At 44.9% G+C, this 18,355-nt stretch overlaps 1 protein-coding gene across 1 annotated transcript; it reads left to right on the top strand.

Moving 5' to 3' along the window:
* The first annotated feature begins 583 nt into the window (after nucleotides 1–583).
* csrnp1b (cysteine-serine-rich nuclear protein 1b) lies at nucleotides 584–16,807 on the top strand. The gene is made up of 5 exons (XM_076290588.1): nucleotides 584–741; nucleotides 9,415–9,593; nucleotides 12,156–12,415; nucleotides 12,751–13,047; nucleotides 13,454–16,807. Exons 2-5 carry the CDS (start codon nucleotides 9,428–9,430, stop codon nucleotides 14,486–14,488), a joined length of 1,758 nt encoding a protein of 585 aa, XP_076146703.1. The 5' UTR covers nucleotides 584–741; nucleotides 9,415–9,427; the 3' UTR covers nucleotides 14,489–16,807.
* Nucleotides 16,808–18,355: the final 1,548 nt, after the last annotated feature.

Below are 18,355 nucleotides of genomic sequence, written 5' to 3'. Positions count from 1 at the left end.
AAATGGTCTTGAATGCGTAGTGTTGAAACGTTGTTGTGTCGTCACAACTAAAATGGGATTCAAACACTGGCTGTTACAGTAATCTGACTCATCATTTCTAATGAAGCTGACTCAATGGTGCATTTTGACGGTAAATCGTGGTGGACAGAACAGAACACTGTGAACATCTTTAACAGGCAAGACTATAAACATATTAGGATATCTGCGTTAATACCATAACATTATCACCATAATACAGAATTTCTACAGTAGCCTAACTCTAGCTCAATGTGTTACAAACTGAAAGTCTACGTGAATTTCAGAGGTGACAGACCAGGGGGCGGTCACGCTATTATTGTCATTATGTAGGCTACGCTACCTTTTTAAGTATTTAGACATAAAATTGCTATGACATCTAAAATGGATATGTAATAAAAGTGATTGCTATCAGGGTGCTTCTGCGGCAGGACTGCCAGTTCAGTCGGAACTGAGGCAGGAAGCAGCGTGGGCAGTCTCTCCCTCTGTCACCGCCTGCGTCAGACGCCAGGAGGGAGTTTTCCACTGACGAAAAAGGTTGCGCTGCCGAGCAGACTGGTTCAGACAAGGGAAACGCTTCAGCTGGTACGGTGTCCATACAATAGCGAGACAAAAACCGAAGGCTCTGTGCACGGATAAAGCAACATTGTGTCGCCTGGATTACTATTATTTCATCTGCTTATTTCTTCTATTGTTACTAATGGTGATCGGATACGTTAGTCCTTGGTAAGTGTCGGGATCCACTACACTTGTAATTATGTCCAATAGGCTCTGGGGTGTAGGGTAGCCAAATAGTTTGAATGCTCCTTTTCCTATGTCACTGGAACAGATACGCTGTCGTTGTAATGATTTTTTTTTCTTAGGGAAGTTTGTTTGTCTGTGAGATGTGAGGCATCTGTTTGTCGATGTAACTTTATGCTGTTATTACACTTTTTATGCAATGTAGCAGATCTGTCGGCGCTAAAAGGGCACTATGTAATTCTTAGCGAGTGGTGCTAAAATATTAAAACCTAACATGTTAATGTTCTCTCTTGTGAGATATTAGGTTAGGTTACTAGACCTATATCGATATATTTGTCATTCAATAATTATAGCCAATATTTGACCATGAGCCATGTAATAAGGCTTACATTTTCAACCACTGTAAGGAGCGTGTCGCTTAACATAACAAACTGATAACGTTATGTTGACTCGCAGTTGTCCGCTAGTGTAGCCTGTTACATCTGGGATGACTGGTTTCTCGCAGGGGGGTGTATTTCCCATCAAATCAGACTTTATTCGCGGTGGATGCGCTCACAATTGCGATAGCCTAGACCTTGTTATCCAATAGTTTGGATTTGGTATGATAACTGCTCCTGTTAGTTGTAGCCTATGAGAGCCAAAGTAAATTGATTCCATGTAGTTCTCTGCGGTGGCGCGTCTCTCGTAACTAGAGCGACTCCTGAAGGTACTACAGGACTTTTCAGGGAGTGAGTGTTGTAATTAGCTTTAATCATTGGGATCATCGGGCTTCTATGAGCAATAGTGTGCTTGCCAGTTTGCCACCGGCAGGTTAACCAGACAGACGCGTTGTGACGTGATTGATTGCCAGTGAATTCATCCATCAGCGGTAGCCTATTAGTCGCCTTTGATGAAGACACTGATTGCGTTACAATGTGTCGCCTGTTTAATGAGCAGGTGATTCCACATTAGTTGCGTAGGCCTACCCGAGCCATGTTCATTCAGGTAAGCGTGTGTAACCTGCCTACCGAACGTAGGCGCTCGGTTACAATATTTATATCAGCCTACCTGTTGGGATTGTTTTGTTTTATCGACGATAGCATAGCCTTAGGGTAGTATAACAGTGATGCTCAGGAATTTCTGGAAAGTTCAGTTTATTTTTTAATTATCACCAAAATTATTTTCTCTGAGGCTTTATCCCTTACTTATCGCTTGTTGAAAAAAAATATTCTACTGTGCGGGCGATTTTAACACGGAACTCTGATGGTATGCTGTATTGCTGTCTCTAGCGCGACCTCACTCGCTTGTTTGTGGGAATCATGTTCTTTCAGATTATGGTCGCTTGAATGAGTCTTTGTTTAGACTCTGCTCTAATAGGCTGCTGTGCGGCTTGTTGGTTCGTCGTTTGCCTGGCTATTTTTTTTCCATGTGAAATGACTTTACTATCGTTCCTCTTAACAAGCCTACTGAGCATGTCCAGGGCTGCAATTAAATGTTTTGCTGTGTGTGCCTGTTAAACCACAACGTCTTTAAAAATATAACACTAGATCTAAAGAGCTTGATATTTAGATGTGTAGCCTACATTTGAACTGATTTTGAGTAAGAGAAAATAAGTAGAGAAAATAAATGGATTAATTATATGTTGGAAATGCAATGTGATGGAATCCTCTTTATTGAAATAAACCAGTGAGAATACACAGACTGTAGGGCAGACAGGTGTGGCTGCAAGGTTAGGGGATTAAGATACTGTCTCACTGATATCCTGTCCAATGCCACCTCACAGGTCTCACATATAGGCTAAGTCGACACACAGCCTCCTTCCTCAGATAGGCAAGTGGCGGCCAGAATCGCCCTGGCCCTTGAGTCGCTTGTTTTCACCCGAACAGGAAGTAGTAGTGTTTTTACTGGAAACCACATGCTTTTGCTGAGCCACTCTGTCTGTTTTCTTTTCCCTTCACATCTCCTCTTGTAAAACAGAGTCGGTGGTGGGGTTTATCAGTGGTTCCTTGCCACTGTCTGCTTGTCTGCTATGCTTGTCCCACCATCCAACCATCCAATGTGTTTGCATGTTCACTGGCTGTGCTGGGGCTTTTGTGTCTTGGGATGGGGGGGGGGGTGAGAGGGGTAAGCTAGCAGAGGGGTCCCATCTGTTTTGTCATTCTCCAGCATTCCTTACAGCTTGTGAGGTACCAGCGAGTGGCCCAGACAAGGGGTGACCCCTCTAACACACACACACACACACACACAGAGGGGGGAAACTTGGAGAGAGACTGACCTCCCTAGGGAGTCTCCAAGCATTAGAGACTATTGTCTGACTCATTTTCTATGAGTGAGCTAGTTAGCCAATCTCTTTGCCATGTCACAAGTCCAAAAATATAATGTCCATGCTGATCTATATGTGATTGCTTTTGTTACTTGTGTGTGTGTGTGTGTGTGTGTGTAACACACATGCAACATTTGTTTGTGTAATTTAATTTGGTTCAGCTGATGCAGTCTATGCAGGGCCAATTGGGACTTCGTTCATGCAGTTAATGACAAGCTGACAAACTCCCCAGACAGCAGTTTGCACTGGCTCTGATCTGGCCCTGATCTGTTGTGAACCGAGCGAGCCAACTCTGGTGGCGTGCATGTGTCACACACGGAGCTCTTATCAGAGTCTCTGGAAGCTATAAAGCCCAACTCGTGCTGCCACCACTTGAGCTGGATTTGTTATTTCAGTGCTATTCATGGATGCATTTGGGAATCTGGAGGAATTTGGTGTGTTTGGTTCCTCCTCAGTGAAAAGACATTAGCCATGGTAGTTTTTCATGCCCACCATCAGTAGGGGGGTGGGGCAGGCGGCGTAAGCTGCTTGTGGAATTTACGAACTACGTACTGCCAGCATCACCCACATGTGCTTGTGCAGTATGTGGTGGTCAGGCAAGAATGCAACTAACAGGCACAAAAGCAATCCTCCAGCATAAGGTCTGCATCAGGCCCTAACAGGTGTGCCCTTAAAAGGCATCTCTGGCTCTTGCGTGTGTCCCGGCAGGGACACTAGTGCACCAGAGAGCGGAGGGAGCGCATCTGGGTTCAATCGAGTCCCTTCCATCCCACATTACAGAGGGGCTCGCCCTGCCAGAATGGAATGCCTGTGGCTTGGAGGCATCGAATTATTTGTTTGTTTAAAGTCCCTCGCTGCACCAGCACTACTATCTGGGAAGGATATGCACACAAGGTTTGTGTGTGTGTTTGTGTGTGAGAGAGAGAAACTGAGAGACACAGGAACAGAATGTTTCTCTGGCAAAAGTGGACTTTTTTTTCAGATGGGCTCTTGATTGTGGTTGGAAGCAGCCATCTCTGGAGAGAGAGCTGGGGTGTTTGGTGCTGTTGAGCCACCAGGTGGAGTTTTTCTGTCTCTTTATCGCGCAGCAGTTGTGAAATTTCATGACTTCCTCATGAGTTGTATCTGGATATCACCCACCCCACCCATTAGATTGCATTCTAAGTGCTGTTACAGTACAACAGTGCACATAACGAGAGAGAGAGAGGGAGAGAAAGTGGTAGAGAACGGGGTGTAATTGCACAAAGGGGTGCTTTGATCTGCCACAGATGATTGCAAGGCGCCCACGCCCCCCCAGGTGTAATAGCTGGCTATCAACACTTTTTGTGAATGGCATGCAAATACGACGTGCAGATCGGGTTAGCGTACGTTCAGTGCTGAAGAGCTCTCTTATCAGCTGTTGACGTGCTGCTGCGTAACCAGCTGCTAGGGCAAAGTCAACTTTCCAGCACCAATTCTGTGTGTCCGAGCGAGTGTGTGCAGAAGCATCAGCTCAGTATAGCTCAAGCAGGCTGCTTGGCTGGGTTCACTCTGGCTTGATCCACCCCGGTGCTGGATTTGCACAAAGGGTTGGTGAGTCCAGCAGTTTTAACTGCAATTTATTTCAGGATTTGTATGCACCTCTGGAGAACTGTTTAGTAATCTGTGTTGAAGCTTATTGTAAAACGATTTCATTTTGGGATATGTAGGTGTGCAACTCCCATAATTTGACTTTCAAACTATATGGGTTTTTTTTTTTTTTTGTGGCTTGTTTAAGAAGATAAAATAAGTGATAATGCTATTAATGAAAATGAGTATCATCCGTTGATCCTTTGAAGAGAGTTAATGCTGTTCAAGAGTGCTTCAACAGAGAACTCCCACCTGTGGGTTTTGATAGGTGTGTGTGTTTGTGTGTGTAGAGAGAGAGAGAGGGGGGATATTTTTATACTATATACTGGATCACTGCCAAAAGGTTTTCACAGTTCCCCAGTGTTCTTTTGTTGCGCAGAACAGAGAGTTTGTGAAAGCATACCACCAGCCTCTGTTTGTAACATCTAGGCAGAGTCATCTCAACCTACCCTGCTGACCTGATCAGGTGTGTGTGTGTGTGTGTGTGTGTGTGTGTGTGTGTGTGTGTGTGTGTGTGTGTGTGTGTGTGTGTGTGTGTATGTGTGTGTGTGTGTGTGTGTGTGTGTGTGTGTGTGTGTGTGTGTGTGTGTGTGTGTGCACTATCTGTGTTTGTGGAGCTCCTCCAGTGGACGACCCTTTTATTTTCATTGCCCCCTGCGTGAGATTTATCTTTCTCAGATGGATGACAGCTGGGAATACCTCATCTTATGGTGTGTGTCTGTGTGTCTGTGTTGCCTCTGCCTTTTTATTGGTCTTTCTTAGCAGCTTTGATGGAATGACAGCGATGCATAATTTATGGAGTAGCGAAATCGCTTGCTGTTCCCCCATCTCGCCTGTCTGATCAGATCCCTCTCATCTCCAGGGCCTGGCGAAAGGTCTCGTCCTCCGCAGCCTCCACATGAGGTCCTCAGAGGTGGACGAAATGGGGGTCGCGTCCATGTTTTATTTTAATTTGTTCATTATGTTGCATCTCTTTCTGCATCCTTCTCAATCCACGTGGTTGTGCTGGAGGGGTGGGGGGGGTGGGGGGTGGTGAGGGACCCCAGATGTGACTCTCTCAGACTGTAAGGTTATGTCCTCAACCCCCCTTCCCCTCCTCTCTTCACCTCTCTCTCCCTCGCTCTTTGGGATTAGCTCCTCTTCATTGTTTCTGCCCGTTGAACAAGATTAACAAATCAATGTGTCAGGTAGGCTGCAGTCAAAAGACAATGACCCAGTTCTGACACCATAGATGCCCCCCTCTCTCCCCTCCTCCTTTCATTCTCCCTTGCCCTCCCTCTATGGCCACAGCCTTTAATTAAAACTCATCTCTCTCTCTCTCTCTCTCTCTCTCTCTCTCTCTCTCTCTCTCTCTCTCTCTCTCTCTCTCTCTCTCTCTCTCTCTCTCTCTCTCTCTCTCTCTCTCTCTCTCTCTCTCTCTCTCTCTCTCTCTCTCTCTCTCTCTCTCTCTCTCTCTCTCTCTCTCTCTCTCTTTTCTCTTTTCACTTCTTTCCTCAGGGGCATCCTTGCAGTTTTGTCTGTCCTCTTTACACAAATGTGTGTGTTGGTGTGTCAATGTTACATTGACAGGGCTTGTGTCTCTTAACGTTTTGTTTTGGGAGAGGCTTGGCGATCCATACACTCCAGGCTTTGGAGCCCTGATAAAGCTGAATGCAAATGCCTGGAGATTAGTCTGTGGTTGGAAAAAGTATACAGGTGCGATTTCATAGTCAAATGAGAAGATTGTGATCAGTCTTTTTACTGTAGCTTTATGAAGTGAAACAAAAATAATAGCATGCCATTGAAGGCTGCCTCCGTGCACCCTGTGTGAGCGAGATAGGGGGAGGGAGATCTCTCTAGGTGTCAAGGTCATCTCTTGCAACTTCTCAGAGGAAGTCCTTGAGTCTTTGTCACTGCCTCTTTGGCAGCTCACAGCTCAACATATCACTATATATAGTGAGTATATAAAGCCTTTGGTTGTCTAAACAAGGGTGCCGTAGTGCTGAATCGGTGCATGCTCAGCGTTATGAGCGAGGCCACCCCATTGGTCTCAGTCCGTGCCCTGTGCAACCGAGTCTTGTGCCGTGGCCATGCGCTGCTGCTGTCCTTGCGTAACGGCTCACATTGACTGTGGCGGCGGAGACACCGTGGCGCATGGAGAGGGACTTTGAAGTACCAGGCAATTATTATTTTATTTTTTTTATTGTTTGCTGTGGGGACGCTTACGTAATACAGGCAGATAAGGCCACTCAGGCGTGGAGTCCCATGCGGATTTACAGTTCCTTGAAAGACACTGGGGTGGGTGAGCGGGCGGTGGGGGGGGGGGGGGGGGTGGTAAGGGAGATTTGGCTGCTGGATGGGAACACCTTGGCCCTGGCACCTACTGTGTGTGAGAGCTTGGCAGTGCAGCCTGGGGCACAGATGACACTGACAGTGTCTCGCCGTCTGACACATTGGTGACATCACATGCCTCCCTCTGTGCCCTCCTGCTGTTTCTCTGCTACTTAGCTTCTACTGACTAAAAAACATTTAGAAGGAGATTCAACAGAAGGGATCTCTTGTTACAAAGTGTGTGGTTTGTTTATTTATCTCCCTAAATGTTCTCTAGTCTGTACCCACTAGTGAGTCACTTGTCTGAGAGTCTTTATTAGTATGCGTCATCTTCAGTAGAGTGTGCTTTCTTGTCTGGGAGGGGTTTGGCATGGAGGGGGTGAGTCGTTGTGTACAGACCTTACTGATGACGATCTCATCTTGAAGTCTTGACCGTCTCATTTTTTTTTCTTCCTGGAAGTGTGGTGGAGTAGACAGTCGGCCAGGGAACCAGTCAGTCATGCACTCACTTGACAGACTGGGTCATTGCTGCAAGCTTTATTTATCACCCAGATTCCAGCCTTTCAGGAACATGCGTTCTTCGGTTGTGGTCCCTGGAAACGAACATGATTTCTTTGCCTTGATGGCCTAAGAACAGACGTCACATCTGTTTATGAGGCTGTTGAACACGAGAGGGCTTCAAAGACACGGGGCTGTGCGGTTAATTAGGACACTGGAGGGAGGTGTGTGTATGTTTGTGTGACTGAGAGACAGACTTACAAGTTCTAAAGAGGCAATAACAACAACTTGAGCCCAGGAGACGAGGTCAAAAGGAAACCCTGTGTGTGTGTGTGTCCTTGTTTTTGTACACACAATGCATAATCCTGAGATCTTGCACGTCTTAATAGTCATGATCGTCCTAGTATTCTGTATCCGAGCCTCTGTACTCCTGCCTTCTTCAGAGTCCAGACACTGGCTGGGTCAGCAGGTGCAGTCGTAGGGACAAAAAAAGAGGCAGAGCTTGTAAACAAATTGATCTCTCTCCTTCTTGCTCTTCATCTCCCTTTCTCTTGATCACCCTCTCGCTCTCCATCTCCATCTCTCTCTCTATCTTCATATCCCTCTCTCTTCATCTCCATTTCTCTCTCCATTTCCCCCCCTCTCTTCATATCTCTCTCTCTCTCTATGTGGGGGAGGTGGAGTATGTATGAAGGAGTGAGCAGACAGCAGTGTAGTGACCTCCGGTGGAAAAATCAACAGATTATTCAGTGGCAGATGCTGATTCTCTCTCTCTCTCGCGCTCTCTCTCTCTCGCTCTCTCGCTCTCGCTCTCTCGCTCTCTCGCTCTCTCTCTCTCTCTCTCTCTCTCTCGCTCTCTCTCTCTCTCCCCTGCTCTCTCTCGCTCGCTCGTCAGGAGGCTTTGCTCAGAGAGAGGGGTGACCGCCTAGTGACCGAGCCCTTCTCGTTCCCCTCAAAGGATTGATTGTTTTTACTGCTGAACAAGCGGCTTCTCCTTCTGCAGCTGGAGGGAGGATGGAAGAAAACTGCGTTCAGTGGAGTTGCATAACAATCATGTTTATTATGCCAGAATCTGTATACATAGTTACTTCTTAGTGCCTCAACACACAAGCACACGCTCACTTGCTCATACCTGCAAGACTCACAGAATCTTCCAAACATGCCTGGTGTAAAACTGGTGTGTTAAGTGTGAGGTGGGGAGCTGAAGGCTACATCCTTCTTGAGGGTGCTTGTGCTAGGCTGCCATCTCTGTGTGCGCACTTCTTCGCTGCTGATCAATGCTTTCGTTTGGCTGATTGGATTTGTAAGCAGGTGAAGGGTCTGGTAATTGTTGACTTGGCCTGATTGATTGCTTCCTGTTCCCCTCGAGGCCTCCAAGGGGCTACTGAGCACGCACTCGGCGGCGCCCAATCAGAAAGGCCAGTGAGAGAGAGAACACTCCTGCTCCAGTTTGGCTCCTCGGAAGTGCCATTGTTGGAAATGTTTAACAGGCTTGGCGTGCGTGGCGGTCTGCTCGACATGTTTGATTTGATCAGAGGTCGCTGCTGGAGGTTGTTGGTTATATGGGTTGGGTTTGGTTTGGCTTGGCCCTGTTCCCAACAGCTGTTGTGTTTATTAGCCTTGAAATGTGTTTAAAGTTGAGTCTTTGTTATATAAATGGACATGAAGCACAAAGTTGATGACAAAGCGTATTGGGAATGGAGAACATGCTGTGGTCATACCAATTACACACACACACACACACACACACACACACACACACACACACACACACAGTGCCCCTGAGGCATGACATATTTTTTGCTGATGATGTCAAATTAGCATGTTTGTATGTAATGAGAAACAAAGTAATTACTATGCTAATGACATTAGCCTCAAATAAGATTGATAATTAATGTCTCCCACCCCCTCTCCATCTCCATCTCTTTTTTCTGCTGCAGATCATCTACCGCCATGAGTGGGGTTCTGAAGAGGAAGTTTGACGAGGTGGATGATGACCAGTGCTACTCCTCGTCCTCCCCGTCGTCCCTTACCTCCTCTGCGGGATGGGACTCGGATGGTGAGAGCTGCTTTTCTGACACGCTGGACTCTCCTAGTTCGCCGGCAACAGCTCCAACCAGTAAGTGTCCCATCCATCCTTTTTTTTCCCCATAGTTAGTTGATACACACGGCACACACTGCACACGCACACACACGCACACACACACACGCACACACACGCACACACACACACGCACACACACACACACACACACACACACACACACGGCCCACACACACACACACACACACACACACACGGCACACACAGAAGGCACACGTCACACACACACGGCACACACACACACACACGGCACACACACACACACACACACACGGCACACACAGAAGGCACACGTCACAAAGCTGGTCCTTATCTCTGTGAATGGGCTCCCAGTGTCCCAACTGATAAGGCCTAGGTTAGATGGGCTGCTGATTGCCATGCAGTAGTTAAACTTACACATTGCAAATGCAACCCACTGCCTCTGTGCTTGCAGCCTAACAAAATAACACACATGTCAGTTACGTTGGTAACAAGGGATTTGAAGGACCCATACATTTTTTAGCAGTAGCATTCCTTTTGGAAAGGCTTGGCAGCAAAAAAGCCAGTGTGGCTTTGTGTAAAGACTGTTGTTCTCTGTGTAGAGTCCATGCCACTTGAGGCCTGCTTTTTCTGCCCCCACTGTGCACACATGCACACATGCTCTATGGCGTCCTAAGAAATCATGGGAGGAGGGGGGCCGGGGGAGCAAGGGCAAGCAGTTGTGACGTTCCCAGGATGACTGGGCACAGAGCCAGTGAGCGTCAGTGTGGCAAAGAGCCAGTTGGTCCAGCACAGACGGGGCCTTGTCCGAGAGGCCTGTGCATACACTCGGCACAGGTGCTGCAGGAGGTCAGGAGGAGAGATGGCGGGGGGGAGGGGGAGGGGGGGGGGGGATAAGAGATGAGAGTTAATCTGGAGAGGTGTGTGTTTGTTGGGGGTGGCTGAGCATGTGTCAGGAGTCTGATGTGGTCAAGACCCTGCAGAGCTGCTCAGCCTGTCTTATTCACAAGTAGCGCTAGAGAGAATGTCTGTCTCTGAGAAAGAAAAGTTATTTCTGCTCAATTCTTCTGTCTGCGCGATCAGAGTCAGGTTCAGACATGTCCACCGGTCCGCATTGTATATTCACACCAGTAGTCTCCAGCTGCAGAAGCCAGCTAATTTTACAGATTTATTACATTAATTATCACGCTTGTCTCTGGTTGCCTTTGAAGTCGAGCCTTGTGGTCGTCTTTTGGCAGATTTTTAATTAATGTGACAGACGTGAAGGCTTTTGAGATACACTTTTTTCTTACTGAGCTAGACTGAGAGGAAGCCAGTGTTCTTAAGAATACAGTCAAGGACCGAGAGTATGAAGTAGAATTCCCAGTGAGAGATTTGGAGTAAAATGACAAAAAGCTGAGCTGGAGTCGAATGGAATAATCTGATCTGTCAACAGAAAATCAGTGAGCTGGTGTTCTGGTTCTAGTTCTGCTGGTGCTAGAATTCATAGAGAGAAAGGGACAAACAATTTTGCTGCTGTTGCTCAAATGTTGTGTTCCTGCTGTGCTTTGATCTCCATAGAGCTTTTATGTTGACTGTGTCTCGCATGAAAATGGCCTTCCGGTGTCTGATGGGTAAATGCGTCTGTGGGAGAAGTGGTGCTGCCTGCCTGTTGACAATGACTGGTGGTCCTGTTGTGCTGTGAGGGTGGGGGGTTGTTTGTCAGGGTTGTCGAGGCATATAAAGTTGGGCAGAGTGGCCTCTTATTCCCAGCCTCTCTCTCTCTTTCTCTCTCTCTCTGTGTCTCTCTCTCTCTCTCTCTCTCTCTCTCTATCTCTCTCTCTCTCTCTCTCTCTCTCTCTCTCTCTCTCTCTCTCTCTCTCTCTCTCTGTGTCTGTCTCTCTGTCTCTCTTGCTCTCTGTGCGCTTGCATTTGGCCTTCCCTGCTCTGCTGTGCTCTTACAAACGTTTACACACTGGTTTGAGATTCTGGCGGTTCTGCTTCCGATGCTCCCAACAGTCGCCGCCTGCCAAAGGGAAATTCCTGGCTGGGCTGTTTGTGTGAGGAGAAGCTTAGTGTGCTGGTTATCCCATATCACCTTTGCGGGTGAATTCTGAGAACTTCACCCTTAAATATCTTTTCATTGTCTTTAGAGGAATGTTTTTACAAGATTTGTGGTCATCATGACCTAATAGGCTTACTATTGCCTCAGTAGTGCTAGTACTCACTGTGGAATGGTAGTGGTGGTTCATTTTGCTGTGTGTAGTCTGCCATCTAGTGGTCCTCTGAGAAATCGCGTCTCATTAGTTGGAGGGCATTTACTTGAGACACTCTCTCTCCCCCCTCAGCACTGGTAAACTTCACATCAAATACTTGCCTGCATGATTTCTGAAGAGCAGCTCGCTCACTCTCTGTCTCTCTTTATTTTAGTCTAGAATCATTTCATTGAATTACTTTTAGTGATTTTGTTTGACTGAATTAGTTCTCTCTCTCTCTCTCTCTCTCTCTCTCTCTCTCTCTCTCTCTCTCTCTCTCTCTCTCTCTCTCTCTCTCTCTCTCTCTCTCTCTCTCTCAATATTGTTAAAGCATTAAACATTTATCTCTTTCTCTCTCTTCCAGCAACGTCCATCCTTAAGAAGTCAAAACGGACGAGGAGGGGCAACGTGCAATTTGACCAGGTGGAGGTGTACTTCTTCCCACGGTGCCAAGGCTTCACCAGCGTGCCCAGCCGTGGCGGCTGCTCCCTGGGCATGATGCAGAGGCACAGCGCCCAGCGCAGCTACACGCTGGCAGAGTTTGCCGTGGAACAGCGCCTCCTGCGGCGTGAGAAGATGAAGCACCGCATGAGGGAGGAGAAGCTGGAGGCCCTCAGGCACAAAGTGAGTTTGGGGGCAGCTGCTTGTTCTAGGGATCAAATTCCGATTTCATGGTAGCTTTTTTTTTGTTTCTTCATACATGTTAAGACCATGTTTTTATTCAGGTGACTTCTGAATAAATAAAGCATCTTTTGTGTCAAACATAATAATTCTGCATCATGGTGTAGTGTTCATTGTTAGTTATTACATTTTTTTCATTGTCTTACTTTAATAAGAAAACTGTATTAATATAAAATTTCATATATTTAAAACATCAGCCTGAGGACTGTTGTAACTTCTCTTGCTGTTAAGCTTAGAGACTTTTGTTAAAGTGTTTCCTCGACTTTCCTTGCCCCCAGCTGACGAAGAACGGTACTCAGGAGTCGGAAGAGGCCGACCAGCTGACGCTGGACGACATTCCTGAAGACGAGATCGACCTGAGCGGCGTGAACGTGGACGACGGTTCTTTCCTGCAGCCGTTCCCGTCCAAACGGCGACACGCACTGCTCAAGGCCGCCGGCGTCAAGAAGATCGACAAGGAGGAGAAGCGCCAGCTGCACGAGCTGAGGCTTTCGCGGGAGAACTGCGGCTGCGACTGCCAAGTGTTCTGCGAGCCCGAGACCTGCAGCTGCAGCCTGGCAGGCATCAAGTGCCAGGTGAGGAGTCCACCTGTGCCTTAAATCAGGACAGATAGCACACCTGTAGCTATGTGATCCTGAAGGATTGAACTGTAACCATTTACACTGACCCGAGACAGTACTGAATGGTGCATCAGGGTTTTTTTTCTTTCATTAGGCTATTCATGTTGCAGGTGTGTCTAGAACTCAGTACAGCTGTAAAGTAGATGTAATGATATTGTATTTTCTGGTACAAACATACTGTGTAATAATATATTTAGAGACATTGTTTAATCTTTTTGATTGTTTACCCTAGAAGGGGAGATTGGTAGTTAGTATTAATGATATGCACCACTGTTTACATTTCAAAGCTGCTCTCAGAGAGATGTGATGGAACTGAATTATTAAGCCTTTAATGTTTGGGTTGTTGTTTTCTTTGTCTCAGATGGACCACTCGTCCTTCCCCTGTGGCTGCTCAAAGGACGGCTGTGGGAACACGGAGGGCCGCATCGAGTTCAACTCGAGCCGCGTGCAAACGCACTACATCCACACCATCATGAAGCTGGAGCTGGAGAAGCGCCTGGAGGAGCACTCGGACCAGGGCGACCGGTCCCCGCCCCCTCAGGAGCATCACGCGCAGGAGTCCCACCCCCACCAGCAGACATCAGCACCGGCCATGCCCGATGTGCCCACTTTCCACTTCAGCTCAGAGCTGACATCGGTCGGGGAGAACAGCTGCAGCAGTGACATGACGGACACGTCAAGCTCGTCGGGCCAGAGTGAGGACTCTGAGGAGAGTCCTGCGGTCGGGGAGCACTCTCCGCTGGACGTGGACGAGAACGGCCTCACGCGCATCCTCAGCTTCACCGACACCGACAGTGAGGATGCCAACTGTGGAAACGGTGACATCCGACATGACTGCACCAATGATAATGACAACTGCCAGAAGAGAACCAAGTCATCATCAACAATGACTACAACTGGCTTCAGCATCTTTGGAACATGTTCGGAGGACAATGACAACTTGTGTGCCACATTCTCAGGCAGGCACGCGGACCTAGACGACAACAGGTCCTCCTCCATGTCTGAACTCTTAGACGAGAACGCCAACCAGGGCAACGCATTATTCCACAGCTGCACGGTCCCCAACACACCTTCACCGTCGTTCGACCACTCGTCCAGCTACATGGACCTGAGTCTGTCCTCGGAGTCAGACCTGGAGTTTTTCGATGGCTTCCCCTGCCTGGGCCCCAGCTCACTGTACAACTCCCTCAAGGAGTACGAACACATGGACAACTTTTTTCAGTTCCAGTTGCCTAGCTATCCCAACCTGCCCCAGGGCAATGACCCAGGGACCTGCCTCCTGGAGTCTCTGATTGGCCTATCAGAATCGGTTCCAGAGCCCCCGCCTACTTTCACAGACAATCAATTGCTGGAAGAAGCTATGAAGTTGTCTGTGATGGAATCTGTAAAAGTCTAATGTGAACCAAGATTGTGAAATGGACAGTATTGTACATATTTAAAAAAAAAACTTTGGGGACTGGATGTGCACATGTATTTACTTTGATGTGAAACATTTTGATGGCTTTGATGTCACTTGCCCCCTCCTGGTATTGAGATTTCTCGTTTGCCTTTTGAAACTTCAGCAGAGCAGTATGTTTAAAGTCATGATCCAATCGGTAGCTAATATTTGTATTGATATGGGGGAAGCCAGCAAGGTAAAACAAAAAAATAATAATTGGCTTTTGAAAGCTCTATGCCCACGGATCAGGGCTCTGGGTATCCCAGTTGGTTTCCCCCGAAGCTTAATTGGTCAGCTACATTTAATTTATATTGTCTTCAGAGGGGGCACGGGGGAGGAAGTCTACCAATATCACAGAATGTGAACCTCAGGGAATTGTTCTAGCTTTTGAAAGAAGCGCTTGGAGACCTGTCCTTTAGATGGGAACTCTTGCTTGACTCTTCAATGGGGCTTTTCACCACGGAAACGATGCCAACATTTTCAAGGCCTAATTTTAAGAAACCTTAATTTTTTCAATCACAAAGCTAGAGGTGAACTCCAGATCCCTCATGATGGCGAACTTAAGAATCTGATATATGGTACACAGTTCCCCCAAAGGCTCCTCAATCAGCACTTTATCTTTGAAGATAGTCATGAAATAAACAAAAGTATAAGGCAGAGGAGCGTGTCTTCATCTCCTTTTGTGTCTTTGAAGTCGAGATTGTTGTAAACTGCCTCTGATGATGGGTCAACAGTTCAGAAGTTTACCAGCTAGAATTACTGAGCTTTTTTTATTTATTGTCAAACCAAGAATATTACCGCTGTAAATCATTCAAAAATGATAGTATAACTAATATCTATTATCAATATCGCTTTTTATTTATTCCTTAAGTTTTATTAGTTTTCTTTTTTTAATTTATTTCTCTAAACACCGATTCAAAGATGAGCATTGTATAACCAGCTAATGCAACCATTTCTATTTTGTCCTTAATGTTTTTTTTTTTATCCTTGTACACTTTGTTCTTTTCTGTGAATGGGAAAGATGAGCATACAAGACGTATTTAATAGTCTATACTATTTCACATTTTTAACATTTTTATTAAATTATTCCTCACTTCAGCAGTAATTTAATTTATTACATTTTGGGGGCAATAACAGAGGGATGTGAAAAAGAAAAGTTTACTATTATGTGCCTGTTCATCAAAGGAGCCATGTTTGCCCATTTCTTGTACACAGTGGTTGTTTTCCAGCAGTTGGATTGGACTAAACCTACCTATCTGAAGAACTGTGGGTCTGCATTATAGCTTATCATGTAGCTAGGAACTTATACTAAGATTTTCTAACTAATTTGTGTAGATGTAAAAAAAAAAGAATTCTAATCTGTATCAATGATAAATTATTTTATTAAAAAATGAAATCTGCAATTTTCTTCAAATATTGACACATTTGTAATATATTAATATAGAAAAAAGTATATGAAGACCCTTCATTATTGGGTGAAAGGCCTTTTACAAAGCCCCTCTATGGGGGTAGATGGTCTTCTATTAAACTAAAAACTATGTAAATTTGCTAAGCCAAATTTGATTGTACTCAGAATGTTGAGATATAAACAACTGATCAACCTAACTGTGGCTGTAAATTATTTTCTCTTTTTTCTTTTTGGATCAAGCCTGCATATATTATGCAACTTGTACCATATTATGCAAAACTGTTGCCTGTGTTTGTTTTCATGATAACCTTAAGGCAGATGGAAACTTATTGCTATTCGCCCAATAAGGTGTGATTGGAAAATCACTAGACCAATACATATTCCCATTCAAATGTACATATCCCATCAGAAACATGTCCTGTTCCAACCACAAGTTCTGACTTTATTGGGAGAAGATGCATGTGGGACCCATACATATGTTAGTCTGAGTGGCATAATTTCAAAGAGCAAAATGCACAATCTGAAAAGTATTTGCCTTTTGCTTTCCTTTGCTGTTCTTGAATTCTATTTCATGTCCAAGTGGACTTTGTTTTTTTATTATTATTTTTTAAACACTTTCCCATGAAGATATGAAAACAATGGGTATTTCTTGAGCGTGAATTATTGTATGTTTTCAACAACACTGCTTTTTTGAAGTGTTTCTTATGTTTGCCTTTTTTGTTGTACATATTTCTTCAGCTTCAGTGGTACTACAGAGCAAACAATGCTGCTTTTTATATTTTCACTCTTTAACTGTTAAAGCTGTTCATTTCAAATCATTCAACAGTAGTTTGTCCCTGCAAATAAAACAGTTCAGCTTTTTTCTTAAATTATCTGACTTCTGACTCTTTTGTTATAATTTCAGTACATTTCTTAGAATGGTTTACAGTTTACTGAGCATGTTTGGACCAATTCATGTTTTGTAAAATAGTGTTTAACATATAAATTAAGGGAAGTCTACTTCTTTATACACCAGTATCAAACTATCAAACAACTATCTACTGTGGTATCATATAGCCATAACAACCTTTTGCCAGATAAGCAACATCCAGCTTTAAAATACTGGCTTTTTTGCCATCCATCCTCAAGTCTGGAGGTAACTCGGGACTCTTGCCTGTACCCCAATTTAAGCCACTGAATTTTGAAGATTTCTCTGGATGATACAGTGGTGGCTTAATTCCCACACCGATTGATATCTGCCTTAATGCTTGGTTTGGAGTATCCTACATCTCGTGCAGTGTTTCTCAAAGTGTGGTCTGCAGGGCTATCCCACGTGGTCCACGAGCAGACGTAAAATATAATATAGATAAGTTGTTTGCAATATTGAACTAACTTGTATGTTAATCCAAACAGTTTGACGGATCTTCAAATCTTGCATAGCTAATCACAAGGTTCAATACATTATTTGAGTAATCAAGGTTATGGAGTCAAAGATCAAGGTCCTTTGCAGTGTTTGCTCAGTATCTTCCAAGTCTCTTGAGGGATCTTCATCAAACCTACCATAGTTAATAATACACTAGATTGCCTGGTTGGATACTAATGCTCACAGGGTCAAAGGTCAAGGTGTGAGGTAGGCCTACTACTTAAAACATGTTTGGGGCATAAATGTGGGTCTTAAAAAATCTGAATATCGTGGAAAGGTTCATTTATCCCCCCTGATGTATCTCAAAAAGTGAATCTCCAGATGAATTAGATATAAATTGAAATATTTCAATCCATTTTTTGTTTTAATTTTTTGTTTCTATGGCTTACAGCTCATGAATACAAATGAGTATCTCTAAATATTAGAATGATATTGCTGCAGTTCACTGGGTGCTTGACAAGTATAATCATTCTATGTTGTTTTTTATATGTTTTAATTATTACTTTTTAAACACTTTTAAACTATTGCCATATGTGTTTTAATTATTATTTCTTAAACACTTTTAAACTATTGCCCTTTTATACTTTTATGTATTATTACCTTGTGTGTTTTTTCTTTTTTATTCTTTTATTCTTGTGTTTATTGTTTATGTATAGCACATTGAATGTAGCCTGGCTCCGTCTGTCAAACTAATTTAAAGTAGTTAATTTAAACACTCAATACTTAGTTGGACTGATTTTGCACAAATTACTGCATCATGCAGTGTGTAGTATGGGGTGTTATGTGTTGGTAATTGTCTGGTACCAAAGTTAGCTGGAAACTCAGTCAAGATGAAGGTCAATCAAGAAACAGGTTTATTCTTGTCAATGAGGCGCGTCAAGTGAGAATACAGCTTTCAGCTCGGAAGCTTCGACTACAATTCTAAAGACTACAGGAAGAGGCTGGCCTTTTATGCTCAATTTGTAGGGGTGCGGTTCACGTGGTGGTCATAGGTACAACGTCCTATGATTGGCTT

The sequence above is a fragment of the Alosa pseudoharengus genome, unplaced genomic scaffold (genome assembly GCF_046254945.1).
Source record: "Alosa pseudoharengus isolate Yale_2024_CS ecotype anadromous, Long Island Sound unplaced genomic scaffold, YU_APseudo_1.1 YU_APseudo_1.1_scf_18, whole genome shotgun sequence".
Taxonomy (NCBI): Eukaryota; Metazoa; Chordata; class Actinopteri; order Clupeiformes; family Clupeidae; genus Alosa; species Alosa pseudoharengus.
Note: the sequence above shows the minus strand (reverse complement) of the source record. Positions and strands in the feature narration are given on the sequence as shown.